Consider the following 13166-nt stretch of genomic DNA (forward strand, 5'->3'; position numbering starts at 1 on the left):
CCCCCCCCCATGTTTTCTTCCCGGGCGGGGGCACCGTGCCCGTAAGAGCTGGCCGTTTTTCCTCTTGAAGTTAAAGTGACTTTAAAAAAGGAAGTGGGGACGGGGCACGATTTTTCCAGGCTGCCCCAGGCATCACCACATTTACCAAAGGAAAAAAAATAAAGCAGTAGGTTGTTATCCTGGGGCTTGCCCCAACTCAAGATGGCGGAGGAGCGCTCAGCTTCCTAGGAATGTCCCCCGCGCTCGCGAGAGTGCCGCCATCTTGAGGGGAGGCGCGCGCGCCATGCTGCGGCCCCTGCTCCGCGCGCTGCACGTGCAGTTGCGCCCGCCCGCCCGCCTCTGCCGCATCCACCGCGCGGGGCTCCGCGGCCAGGTACGGGGCGGGCGGGCGTGCCGCAGCGGAGCTGGGGGTCTCGGACTCGGGCCTCCTTGGAAAGAGGCAGCTCCTACTGGCATTGGGTGTCTCTTGCCTCGCAGAGGACGGGCCACGTCGTGGGGGTGTGTCGGAGTGCCGGCCGTCCCCTGGAGAAGGAGGCCAGGGCTTTTTTTGCAGTTGCCAGGTCCTCAATAGGAAATGTTGGTGTTGCAAGCTCAAAATGATCGTACTTGCTGAAAAACTCGAGTGCGCTGGGGGGAAAAAGATGCAAAGTACAGTGCAAATAAGTAGGCAGATCAGTCTTCTGGTTTATTTTATGTAGCTCACTGTAAGTCTTTGGCTCAGATCAAGTGGATTGGGGGATCCAAACAGTGCCATAGCAAGAGGGGCAAGCAGGGTGCCAAGGGGTGCGGGACAGAGCTGCGAGCGGTTTGTTTGTGGGGACAGGGGAAGGGTGGCTCCCACCGCTGTGTGCGCTCCCGGGCAAGCATGGGGGGTGGGGGTGCCCCCTGGATTTGTGCACAGGGCAAGGGCCGGATGCCACTGTGGGCTTTGCCCTAGACGCCCAACTTCGTTGTTACAGCACTGGATCCAAAGCACAAGACCTCCAGACTTGCTGCCAATGGATTTGGTAGTTTCTGAAGCCCCAGGCTGATGCTTGTCACTGGTGGTAGCATCACACAGACTCGAATGATTGAGCTTTGCTATAAATTGCCAGTGAGTGAGTGAGAACTGGGTCATCAAAATTGAAGCAGTTCTTTGTTTTGAGGCAAGCAGTCATAAGGAAGTGCTGACAGCAAACCCAAAAGTCTTTTGCTAAGATCAAGTGGTATCGGGGGCACCTGAACCACAGGACCTACGGCCTGCACATGGGATGCCTGCCAATGGATTTGGAAGTATCTGAGGCCCCAGGCTGGTAGCATCGGTGGTAGCACCACATGGACTTGAACGATTGAGCTGTGCTCAGTTGATAGGATTTGGAACTGATTTGGCTAATTTGACCTGGATCACAAAATATATTATTAAAACAAAACCAAACCCAAAAGTCAGTTAAGACTCCCTGAGAGCAACTTGGGTTTTACATATGCTGCATCAGTTAGCTGCCTCAAAAAATATCGTACATTTTGAACACTTCCATTATTATTGATCGTACGTTTTAAAAGGTTGAACTTATTGTACAAATATGATAATTATTGTACTCCTGGCAACACTGCTTCCTTCCCACCTAGCGTTGCCCATGGAAAATTACCAGCAAGGCTTTTATGGCAAAGAGCTCAAGTGGCCCTGACTGGCCTGAAGTCATTGAGCGCTTCAGAGCCCCATTGGGTTTTGCTTGTGAATCACCTTGGAGTGCTACCAGGACACGGCACCCTTGAGAGGATTGCAAGGTGGCCCAGGGTGCTGCAGCACCCAGGTTGGGAATCGCAAGCGTGAAGGCCCTGACACAGGGGGATAGGGCTTGGGGTCTCAAGATATCCTGACAGATGAATTACTGTGTTCAGCCTGGCAGCTTCTGCGCCATTTTCATCTCAGCTGGCACCTGTGTCAGTTTTGGTGCCATGGCTTTTTTCTGAAATCCAAGCTTCCTCCAGAAAAAGGCAGCAGGCTGGACCTGCAGAGAGCCAGAAGGCAGCGGGTAGGCGAGGAATCTCCATTCCGGTCTCCTCAGTTTGTGATTCTCATCCAGGCTGCTGCTGCACCCTGAGGTGCCTTGATACCTTTCCTGCAGGGTGCCAGGCAATGTGAGCACCGAGGTGTACAAACATGAATCGCAAGATAATCCCAGAGATTTCAAATAGGAATCCATCGTCTTAAAAGCATTCTGATTTGTTAGGATCATTCTGAGTTCTTTGCAACAGAAGAATGACTAGATTATTTTTCTGTAATTAAAAAGCAAGTGAAAAGTAGGAGCTGGTGTTTTCCTAGGGGTGTCTCAAGTCTATCAAGCGGTGCCTTGAGTCTAAAAACGTTGAGAACCACCCATTTAAGCTTTGTGTAGGTGATGCAAAACATAGCAAAACAAGGCAAGTATTGAGAGTGAATATTGGTCAGCAGCACATTGGATAATTTTGCTTCTTTCTATTGCTTTGGCATGGAAGATTTCCCAGGCCACAGAGGGTGGCTTGCTTGTATGCATATTATTATTTGTAGTTACACACTCAATTTCAAAGAAATTATGTAAAATAGTTTCAGATCCTGTGCCTGGCCTTTTGTTCCCCTGCCAAATTTTCTAGTTGTACAGAGATGCATTTTCCTATTTTTTTAAAATGTCATCTCTAACTGCTGTATGAAAGACACCCTCCCCCACAAAACTCCCCACTACACACACGTACAGAACAGGGGACCTAGGAGATGCTAAGTCCCACGATGGAGTCTGCTGCCACTCTTTTCAGCTTATACAAATCAGACTGTAGAGTAAAAGCCCAAGTAGCTACTATATAGGGGAACTGATTTACACAGTTGCATATAATAAACTGAAAATAGAGAACACTTCTCTTTCTGTAACATTAAAACATAAAGATTACTTATGTAGCACATAATAGATAACATGTTTTCAGACAGAAATGTTTTTTCCTCTTAAAAAAGTCAGTTTACAAAGCCATTTGCAAAGACTTGTTTTTTTTTAAGGCAGCTTCTGCCCTATTTTACCTTTTATCATGCACTGTGCAAATGAAGACTTTGTGGGAGACTAATTACCAACAGTCAGTCTGTACCCAGCTATGGTTGGTGTTGTGCTCCATAAATGAAGCCAAGTGACGCTGGCAAATGAGAAAATCCAGTTATAGTTTTCAAATTTTAAATCACAGCTGTTACTATATTCATACCAGGATCTTCTAAAATCAGAGCAGGAAAACTGGAAAGTAATGTCAGCAAGATATAAGGATATGGCAGAAAAAATCAAACAGAAATTAGAAGTATTCTATGACAAGTATACATTCAATCAAGACCGCCCAATGGTGAGTGGCAAAAAGAATACTAAAAATGTGTTGTGGTTCCATACAAATAAGCAGTAAGTAAATAACTGGATAAAACTAGTCCTGTTAGGAAATTCTGTTGTTCTTGTTTTTAAGTTGTTTGTGTGTACAGTCATGTTTATTAAATATTTAGCTCACTACGGACTATTACAAAATAGTCTGGCATATGTCTGTTGGGTATCACAGCTGTGGTTGCTCTCTAGGTAAGCCATCCCACAAACAATAATTGTTATTACAGGTTTCCCTTGCTTTATGCTGTACACACATTCCTGGAAGACGGTGCATAACTCAAATCTGCATAAAGGGAACCCACTTTACAATGGAATAAATAGGGATATGTTCCAAGAACTTGACTGTACTGACCCCCAGATCCATTTCTACCACTTCTACAACACAATTTTGGTACTCACCAGCAGCAGACAGTACACACAAGCACAGGACACCATCATAATGGGGATGGCAACTACAGAAACGTGTCACAGACAACAAGCGAGGAGCACTGATCCACACAGGAAACTATATTTTGGTGCGCGTCACTCCCACAATGCACCGCAGAAAGCAGCTGACTGTGGGTTTCCACTACACCAGTCACATGAGTGAATTTACTTCGCATATAACAATTTTTGGTATAAAAAGGGTCATCGCATAGCGAATTCGTACATACAGAACCCTCATAAAGCAAGGGAAACCTGTAGTAACAAACAAGATACAGTTAAGCTGACTTTCTGACAACCATCTCAGGGAAGTGTATGATAATACATAAGTGCTTTCAGCCATTCATTAAAAGGAGGGAAATGAATTGTGGGGATTCAATTCCATGTACTAATGAAAGTGCTATCATCTGGAAGACCTTTGCTCTGTTAGGCCATGATCCCACTTATACATGTTTAATTTGCCTAAACTAAGTAGATTCATTGAAATCAATTGGGCTTCTTGAGGAAGTGTTCATAGGATTAGAGCTTGGGCCCTGGTCCTTAAAACATTTGTGTACAAATTCAATTTTAGGCATAAGAGTTGTCCCCTTGAACCCAAATTGGCAAATTATTTTCTTGTGTGGTTTGTTTTTTTTTTTGTAATTTATTTCAGTGGAACTACTCACATGCTTTATATTTTGCATGTATGTATGTATAAGGGACTGGAAGGGAACGTTTGGGTCATCAAGTCCTTTCCCCTGCTGTCTCAGGCAGCCACTTCATATAATCCCTTTTCTAAACCGATAAAACTCTGTCATAAGTATGTGTTTACTTCAAGAACTAGGGTTCAGTCCTTGCTTAAATAACTTTAATTATGTGAGTGTTCTTTTGAAGTCAGCTGTTATTAGGGGAATGCCTACTGTTTATGTAATCAAAGTAAATGTCTTCTCTATTATGACGATTGTATTTGCTGAAAAAATTGTAGCTTATTATCCTATACATAATTCCCTCTTTCTGCTTGTCTGAATAAGGCTAACAAACTTTCAGGATATCGGACACTTCTCATATTTTTGTCGTCTATAAAATATAAAATGTAAAATATAAAATGATTTCATATGATGCTGAACTAGATTTTTATACATGAAACTATATACCTACTCATGATGGGTATAACTGTCGTTAAAAACATTCTTTTTAGGAAATATTTTTGATCCCTAGTAACTGTCCAACATTTAATTGTGAATTAAATGTATTTGCAATGTGTCCGTTTTGCACCTAACAGATTAGATTTGGGAATTTTGTTTACTTTGAAGAAAATGGCTGCATATTGCGTTCAGTAGCTGATGGAGGTAAGATATTTCTTTTGCCATTTAGACATAAGTGTTAAAAAAAAATGCTGCGTGCACTGATATTTCAGGATGCTTAGTTTCAAATTTAACCATTCCAGTTACAAAAAATAAAAAAGAACACATACAACAAAAAGAGGTCAAATGCTATCTTCTATGATAAAATCTTTTACAATAAATGTTATAAAAATAATTAGTGTCAGAATCCTATATCTAGAAAGAAGCACGCTATTCTCTAGTTCACTTCATTCTGCAGTATCACTCTTAAAATGCAACAGCTAAACCGTTATAGCAGCCTATCCCTACTGTATTTTCATATTTTGAAATCAGAGTATTACACCTTCCATACATACTAGTTTAACATTTAACAAAAGTCATGACGTTAGTAGTGAAAGTTATGTTTATCGTGGAAGTCTCAATTCTTATTTCACATCCCCCTATGTTTCTGGAACGCCCATCCCCACCCCAACCCACCCCACCCCTTCCAGCGAAACTCCCTGATTGGTACAAGGCCAAAGTGTTCCCATTTATTAATTTTGAGAGAGTATATTTTCCACTAAATGCACACATTGTATTTGAAATGTCTGACTCTTCTCTAGAAACCTAGTCCTTTGCCAAAAAATAAAATTAAAAATAGCAACTGCAGCTTCTTTTTTGTCTGGGAAGAGTGCAAAATTATCTCTACATTTTGAGCTGTTTATAAGGTTAAAATATACATGTAGTGCTAATAAATTCTCAAAGACACTTGTGGTTATCAGTAGCAGAATATAAACAAATATGAGTAATTGAACTACTTCTTAGTTTATCATTGTCTGTTATCTGTACTCCTTTATGTACTAGACAAAGGAAGTGCTGAAGTTTTACTTAGTACTGAAGATCTTTGTTTTCATGATGCCTTCATTCAACGCCTCAGAATTTCCCCTGATGAAAGGTATATGGCTACCAGCATTAAAAGCTCAAATTCTGAAGAGTCAACCTGTATTATTATGAAACTTGATAAGTTACCCGTGATAGAAAGAATTATCCCAAATGTGTTTAGCTTTGGTAAGTAGTTTGTAAAAACAATGTAGACTCCATAAAATGATAACATTCTTCTCCATAGAGTGCTGCTTAAAGTAACTGATTTTAACATGGCTATCCTTTATTTTTTTTAAAATTAGCACTTAAAACAATCAAACTCATAAAGCTTGTTTTATCTTTGTACTGTGTGACTATTCACTGGGGCAGATACAGAAGGGGTGCAATGGCATGGCCCCCTCCCCCCACTCCCTATTCCCACCCTTTCAGACCATGCCATAGGAGCAGCAGTTGGGGACATTTTTTAAGTCCTCAAATAAGGTAAGAATTTCCCCTCCTTCCTTCTCATCCATGTTCACACACCTCCCCCTCCCATTCTTTCCATCCTCCACCCACTGCTGCCACTGTCCCTGCTGCCTCTGGCCTAAGGGACGGGTGAGGTGCAGAGCTTCCCCAACTAGGTTGCTCAGGGAGCCAAGTTCAGGCAGGGGCAACAGCAACAGTGGGTGAGTTTCCCTTTCCTGCTGGGACCCCCTGGGTGTTCCCTGCCAGTCCAAGAGCAGGTTCAGGGAGGGGGAACCTGCTCAGCTCCCCATGATGCCTGGCTGGAGCAGGGCAGGAGTGGTTCTGGAGTTCCTCCCGTCTCCCCAGGGCATCCTAAGACAATTGCAGTGTCAGATGAGGAAAAGGGGATGGGAAGAGAGATGTTGCTGAGGAAGGGAAGAGGATGCCTAGAGTGGGGGGTTGGTTTCTTATCTGACACAGGGGCTTAAAAAAAAATTAGCTGTTGCTTCTGCGGTATAGTCTACCCATCCTGGTTGCAGGGAGGAGGGAAAGGTAGGCATGGGGGTTGCAACCTCCCTTGCAGCACCACTTGCTGCTCCGGCACCGCCCTTCTACCCTCCCTTTATAAAATCCTGGATCCGCCCATGTATTCACATTTTGGTAAATTATCCCCAACTACATTTAGGCTGAAAACTGGAAGAATGTTCCTAAACAACACAGAAATCATGTTTTGGGACAGCCTTCCAATTACAATAGTAGCGACCAAAAAGCCTAACTGATTTTATGGATGTATCGTGAGAAATTTGTGAAAAGGCTACATGAGATGGTGCATATGATAGGAGCAGAGTAGACTTCATGAGGCAAGAGGTCCCTCCCAGTCCTATGCCTTTGTCATAAAGGGCCTCTTTACATGTGCAAGTAAGGGCATGATGGGATCTAATGTGCCATCTACACAGTTGCACCTCCTGCGTGTATATAGCAGGAGATGTGATTGTAGGATGACAAATCAGATCCCATCATGCCATATTACCGGTGCAGAGGGAGTTCGATCTAGGGCTTCCCCTGCATGAGCAAGAAGCAAGCTCCAGTGACTGGGAGACCACAACTTATGCAGTCTTCCAGCCACCAGGGTGTTCCACATATCCCCATGGGTGGGAGACTGCAGCTTGAATGGTCTCTTGTTTAAAGGTTTTGAGGAGCAACTTATTGCCTTTTAGGTGAATTGATTTCATTTAGATTCTCAAAATCAAGCTTCTCTACAAATCATCTTTAAAACTTGCTTTGGGACAAAGACAAAAGATTTAATTCATTCATCAATAACACCACATACGGTGGGGTGGTTCACATGCATGTTTTTTGTTTTTCAGAATGGGCTACAAATAATGTTCTGTTTTACACCAGTCAAGAAAACCTCGTATGCCATAATGTGTTTCTGACCACTTTGACTAATACAAAACATACTGAGCTAGTTTACACAGAACAAGATCCAAGGTAATCATTCTAGTCAAACATAATAAGCATTTCCTTATTTGTTGGTTATAATAATTAAATGATCATATTGATATGTAAAAATGAAGGAAATACATTTTTTCCAAACTTGCTGCTAAATCATTTTCAACTCACGTTTTACTGTTTCTTTTACAATTTGTGCTTAAAGAACATGCTTTCTCCTTTGTGAGGTTGGTGATCACCGTAGATTTAACTGTTCTGTATTACCTAAGGGCACCTGTACACGAGCATAGAGGCTGCTCTGACGTGCTGGAATTCCAGCAGGTTGGAGCAGACTTGATGAACTGAGTCTGCTGGAGCGTGGCAATTGCTGCACTCCAGCAGCCTCCTGTATCTTGTGTCTCAGCGTCCCCACACTTAAAAATGGTGGCAGTGGTGCTTGAACTAAAGCTTGTTGAATAAGCTTTAGTTCAAGCGCTCCCACTGCCATTTTTAAGTGTGGGGATGCTGATACAGGAGATGTGGTGGTGCTTTAATTAGAGCAGCTCTTGCCCCCACCCCCAACACCCAGAGCACATGTAAAAGTGCCCTAACTGTTTAGCTGAGTTTGTAAATGTCAAGATCAGTCTCAGGTCAAGGTGTCCTTCAATGAAAGTCTGACAGTTCCATATAGCGTAAATCAGGTTGTTGGGGGTTGAGTTCCCCTCCTAGGAACATCTTTTACATCAGTTAAAAAGTATAAAAATGTTTGGGCCAGTTCTTGCTACAAGTAGCAGATCAATAAAATCAATATACTATAGTGTTCCCAGGGTTCAGCTTGTTGACTGAACTTCTTTGAAGCAACAGTTTAGAAAGACAAGATTACTCCTAAGTAATGTGTAGAACTAGTACAGTTGCATAGTATGATGTAGCCTTTCTGACAAATATGGCTTTATACAGTACATCATAAATACATTTTTGGTTTTGTTTTACTGACTGACTTTATCAATAAGGAATTTTTTTTAATGGGAGCATGCCTGACACTACAACTGCCGTGAAAAAACTGAGTCTTTCCCCAATGGCATTTGGTTCCTCCAGTTATACAAAACCCAAAGTCAAGTGGCAGGATCACAGGGGACGAGTTGCATGACTAGACACTTTCCCACAAGGAAATTGTTAACACAGTTGTAAGGGTCACAGTCACTACTGTAGCTCAAACAGCAAACTTGAGTGTAAAGGCTCATGTTATAATGTAATTCATAGCAAAATTATTTCTTTGTGGGAGACTGCAATACAAAATGTTTTTGTGTTATTTTCACATATTCGACGCAGAACTCCTTTAGATTTGTAGTCTAATATCTCTAAGAAGCTTGCCTTGACTTGTAACATAAATGAAAAATCCTGGCCTCAGACTTCTGTGAATTAACTGGCATGCTTTTTGATCTGACCCCATGCTTTCTTGAGGACAGAGGTCAGGAATTGATGGCTCATGGGCCTTATCTGGAGCCTGCAGAGCCCTGGCTTCAACAGGGGGCCAGGAGGAAGCTCTGCTCACACCATGCCACACCCAGATGTTGAAGGTTTTGGCAGAGAGGGAGCTCTGTCTGGGTTGCGCCACAGTCAGGCTCTTCCTGGGCCTCATGATAGGCGCTTTAGTGGACCTGCGTCATGTTGCAGTTGAGCAGCAGGGAGAAGCAGTGGTGGCGGCCAGTTGCTAATCCTGGCCCACTTGAGGCCCACTTGGTCATTCTACCTGCCACCAGAAAATGTTGCTGACTCCTGCTTTTAAGGGCCAGTCTGCTAGTCTGAGCTATGGAATCTTTGCTGAGTCGATACAGTGTCCACAGCTGGTGAGGAACCAACAAGCATAGATTCATAGATGTTAGGGTCGGAAGGGACCTCAATAGATCATCAAGTCCGACCCCCTGCATAGGCAGAAAAGAGTGCTGGGTCTAGGTGACCCCAGCTAGATGCATATCCAACCTCCTCTTGAAGACCCCCAGGGTAGGGGAGAGCACCACCTCCCTTGGGAGCCCATTCCAGACCTTGGCCACTCTAACTGTGAAGAAGTTCTTCCTAATGTCCAGTCTAAATCTGCTCTCTGCTAGCTTGTGGCCATTATTTCTTGTAACCCCCGGGGGCACCTTGGTGAATAAAACTTCACCAATTCCCTTCTGTGCCCCCGTGATGAACTTATAGGCAGCCACAAGGTCACCTCTCAGCCTTCTCTTGCGGAGGCTGAAGAGGTCCAGGTGCCCCAGTCTCTCCTCATAGGGCTTGGTCTGCAAGCCCTTAACCATACGAGTGGCCCTTCTCTGGACCCTCTCCAGGTTATCCGCATCCCTCTTGAAGTGCGGTGCCCAGAATTCCACGCAGTACTCCAACTGCGGTCTGACCAGCTCCCGATAGAGGGGAAGTATCACCTCTTTGGGTCTATTCATCATGCATCTGCTGATGCATGATAAAGTGCCATTGGCTTTTCTGATGGCTTTGTCACACTGCCGACTCATGTTCATCTTGGAGTCCACTAGGACTCCAAGATCCCTTTCCACTTCCGTGCCACCCAGCAGGTCATTCCCTAGGCTGTAGGTGTGCTGGACATTTTTCCTCCCTAGGTGCAGCACTTTGCATTTCTCCTTGTTGAACTGCATTCTGTTGTTTTCTGCCCACTTGTCCACCCTGTCCAGGTCTGCTTGCAGCTGTTCCCTGCCCTCCGGCGTGTCCACTTCTCCCCATAGCTTTGTGTCATCTGCAAACTTGGACAGAGTACATTTCACTCCCTCGTCCAAGTCGCTGATGAAGACATTAAAGAGTATCGGTCCAAGGACCGAGCCCTGCGGGACCTCACTGCCCACACCCTTCCAGGTCGAAACCGACCCATCCACCGCGACTCTCTGGGTGCGACCTGGTCATAAAAAGAGACTAGATTAGTCAGGCACGATCTGCCTGCTACAAACCCGTGCTGGTTTCCCCTCAGCATAATTTGTCCTGCCGGGCTCTCGCATATGTGAGCCTTGATAATTTTTTCAAAGACTTTGCCAAGGATGGAGGTGAGGCTGACTGGCCTATAGTTGCCCGAAGCTTATTTCCTTATTCTACCTTTCTTTTTCTAATTGTAGAAATTCTGGTCTCTCCATAAATATACATGGAGAGTACAAATGTATATGGATGACAAACACCAATTTCCCTCTCCCCCTACATGCCCCAATAGCAATTTGTTACCAAACCTATTTGAGCAGGTGAGTTTGCCAGTTTGGTAAAAATACATAATAAACTCATTCTTTTGGCTGTTATTTTTCGTCTACAGATTTTTTGTGGATATATGTTGCACAAAGGATAGGCGTTTTCTCACTATCAACAGTAACAGCAAGACTACCTCTGAAGTTTGGTTGGTTGACTGTAGCCATCCTTTTAAATCACCTGTTCTTGTACAACAGCGAACAAAAGGGGTTATTTACCATATTGAGCACAGAAATGATGAATTATATATTCTTACTACATATGAACAACCTGCAGAATACAAGGTAATAGTTCAAGAAATTAGTAAAGCACTAATATCATTTTAAAAGACTTATTACAAATCATATGGAAAGAGCCTTTAAGTTGGTTGTGGGGGAAAAAGTAGTTGGTTTTCTTGACCCCTTACTGTAGTAATTTAAGAAAATTATAGGAAACCAAATGCCTGTAAAGAAAACAATAATACATGAAGTTTTTCATCTCTAGCATATGGGTTTAAATCCAGGTCTTTGGGTGGTGATTGAAAATCATTAACTTATAAAGACTCTTTGCACTATGTTACTATCACTTGGTGGTCCACTTCCTATCTGACCATTATCTGTATTGCTAAACAACCCCCAGAAACCAGTGATAAAGTACATTGGCTGGACAGTGTGAGGAAGTTTACATTGCCACTGCGCATTCTGTTCTTATTACATGAAAAACAGCACATCAGTCCATCATATCTCATCAGGCCTAAACTGACTTGCAAATCTGTATAATACTACATGCACTAGAACTTTGCTTATAGCTCTTTCTGTTCCACATCTAATGCTCACATTGTCCTGTTGGAAACGACTTCATCTTTTTATTGACTTTCTTACTGAATTATTTAGAATCTCATTGGAAACAGTTCAAGCAACGTTTGTTAGAAAGAAACCATCATGCTGCTCTGTTTGGCATTTTTTTCGATTTTCAGTTTTCAGAACTTAATCAGGGAGTCTTGTCCTTTGTCTTGCTGCCAACATAGTACCTGGCTGGTATCTACTTCTCTTCATTATGTATGCTCAGTTACCAAAACTGAACAAGCACTCTTAGTATTTGAATAAATAGCTATGTCCATTTCTGAAGGCACTTTATCTACCTCTGAAGCAGAAGTCAGGATACCTTACCATATTTGACACTGTTGCTCCTTTGGCCCAAGTGGCAAATCAATATTTGGAGCCTCAGTGGAAACAACCCAACAGGAAGATACATCTGTGATACATGTAATGTATTTATTGGGTGTAGCTGTACTTATGTACAAAGTTATGTCCACTGACCACAGTAAAACAATAGGCAATTTCCTGGTTCATAGTTTCCAAGTCTTATCTTAGCAGCAATTCCTGGGTACCAAGGAGCTCCGTCTCTCTGATCCCTCTCAGGGCTATGTTCACTGTTTCTCTTGCTTTCCTGCCTCAGACACAGCTACCACCAAACATTTTTTTAGCTACTGCATTTAACAGAGTCACAGGGAAACCCCAAAGCCCACACAATTTAGCTTCTTATAAACCTTGCTTTGAAGCCAGTTGCCTTAGGTGGTTACTTCTCCCATTGTCTCCAGCTACTATATTAAAGGTCACTTAGTTGCTCTTCCTGTTTAGTTGCTCTTCCTGGCTTCTTACAGACATTCAGTTTCTCCTGGGAGAGTCACTGCCCTCCCAGGAGAAACCATGAGTGTACAGATGTTCAGGCTTTTTCTCCCACGGTAAAAATAGCCACTCCAGGAGAAAAATAACTTGGAACCAACCAGAGTTAAATCACTGCTTGGAAAGTTTTTCCTAGGTTAGCAAATATCTGTATGTCATGGTTTTTCTCGGAAGAGAACATGGTCCTATAAAGTTTCTTGCCTCCTCCTCCTTCCTTTCCCCCTAACCCCCCACTCCAGAATACATCCCCTTTCGCAATCCACATGTTGTGCTGCAGGGAAAAACAGGCTGACCATGGGCAGTGTGGGTCATCTAATCAGGGCTGCCCTGTGCATTGCTGTAATCTGTTGTTCAGCAAACTCAAAAAGACTGCAGAGCATGCTGAGATGTGGGCACAGGGCACTTCCCACCCCCCCGGGGCC

The 13166-nt window shown here is 43.4% G+C and overlaps 1 protein-coding gene across 6 annotated transcripts in view; it reads left to right on the forward strand.

Moving 5' to 3' along the window:
* The first annotated feature begins 270 nt into the window (after positions 1–270).
* PREPL (prolyl endopeptidase like) overlaps positions 271–13166 on the forward strand; it is a 26381-nt gene continuing 13485 nt past the window's right edge. For 2 of the 6 annotated variants that reach the window (XM_006014740.3, XM_025205164.1), the window contains exons 1-6: positions 271–373; positions 3205–3333; positions 5047–5113; positions 5951–6154; positions 7780–7903; positions 11148–11364. In XM_006014740.3, coding sequence (XP_006014802.2) covers positions 284–373; positions 3205–3333; positions 5047–5113; positions 5951–6154; positions 7780–7903; positions 11148–11364 — 831 coding nt within the window. In that variant the 5' untranslated portion in view covers positions 271–283. Of the gene's footprint in view, positions 374–435; positions 1094–3183; positions 3334–5046; positions 5114–5950; positions 6155–7779; positions 7904–11147; positions 11365–13166 lie in introns of those variants that run through there. The other 4 variants (XM_025205114.1, XM_025205224.1, XM_025205277.1 and 1 more) reach the window with 4 other exon arrangements.

Source organism: Alligator sinensis, unplaced genomic scaffold, assembly GCF_000455745.1.
Source record: "Alligator sinensis unplaced genomic scaffold, ASM45574v1 scaffold131_1, whole genome shotgun sequence".
Classification (NCBI taxonomy): Eukaryota; Metazoa; Chordata; order Crocodylia; family Alligatoridae; genus Alligator; species Alligator sinensis.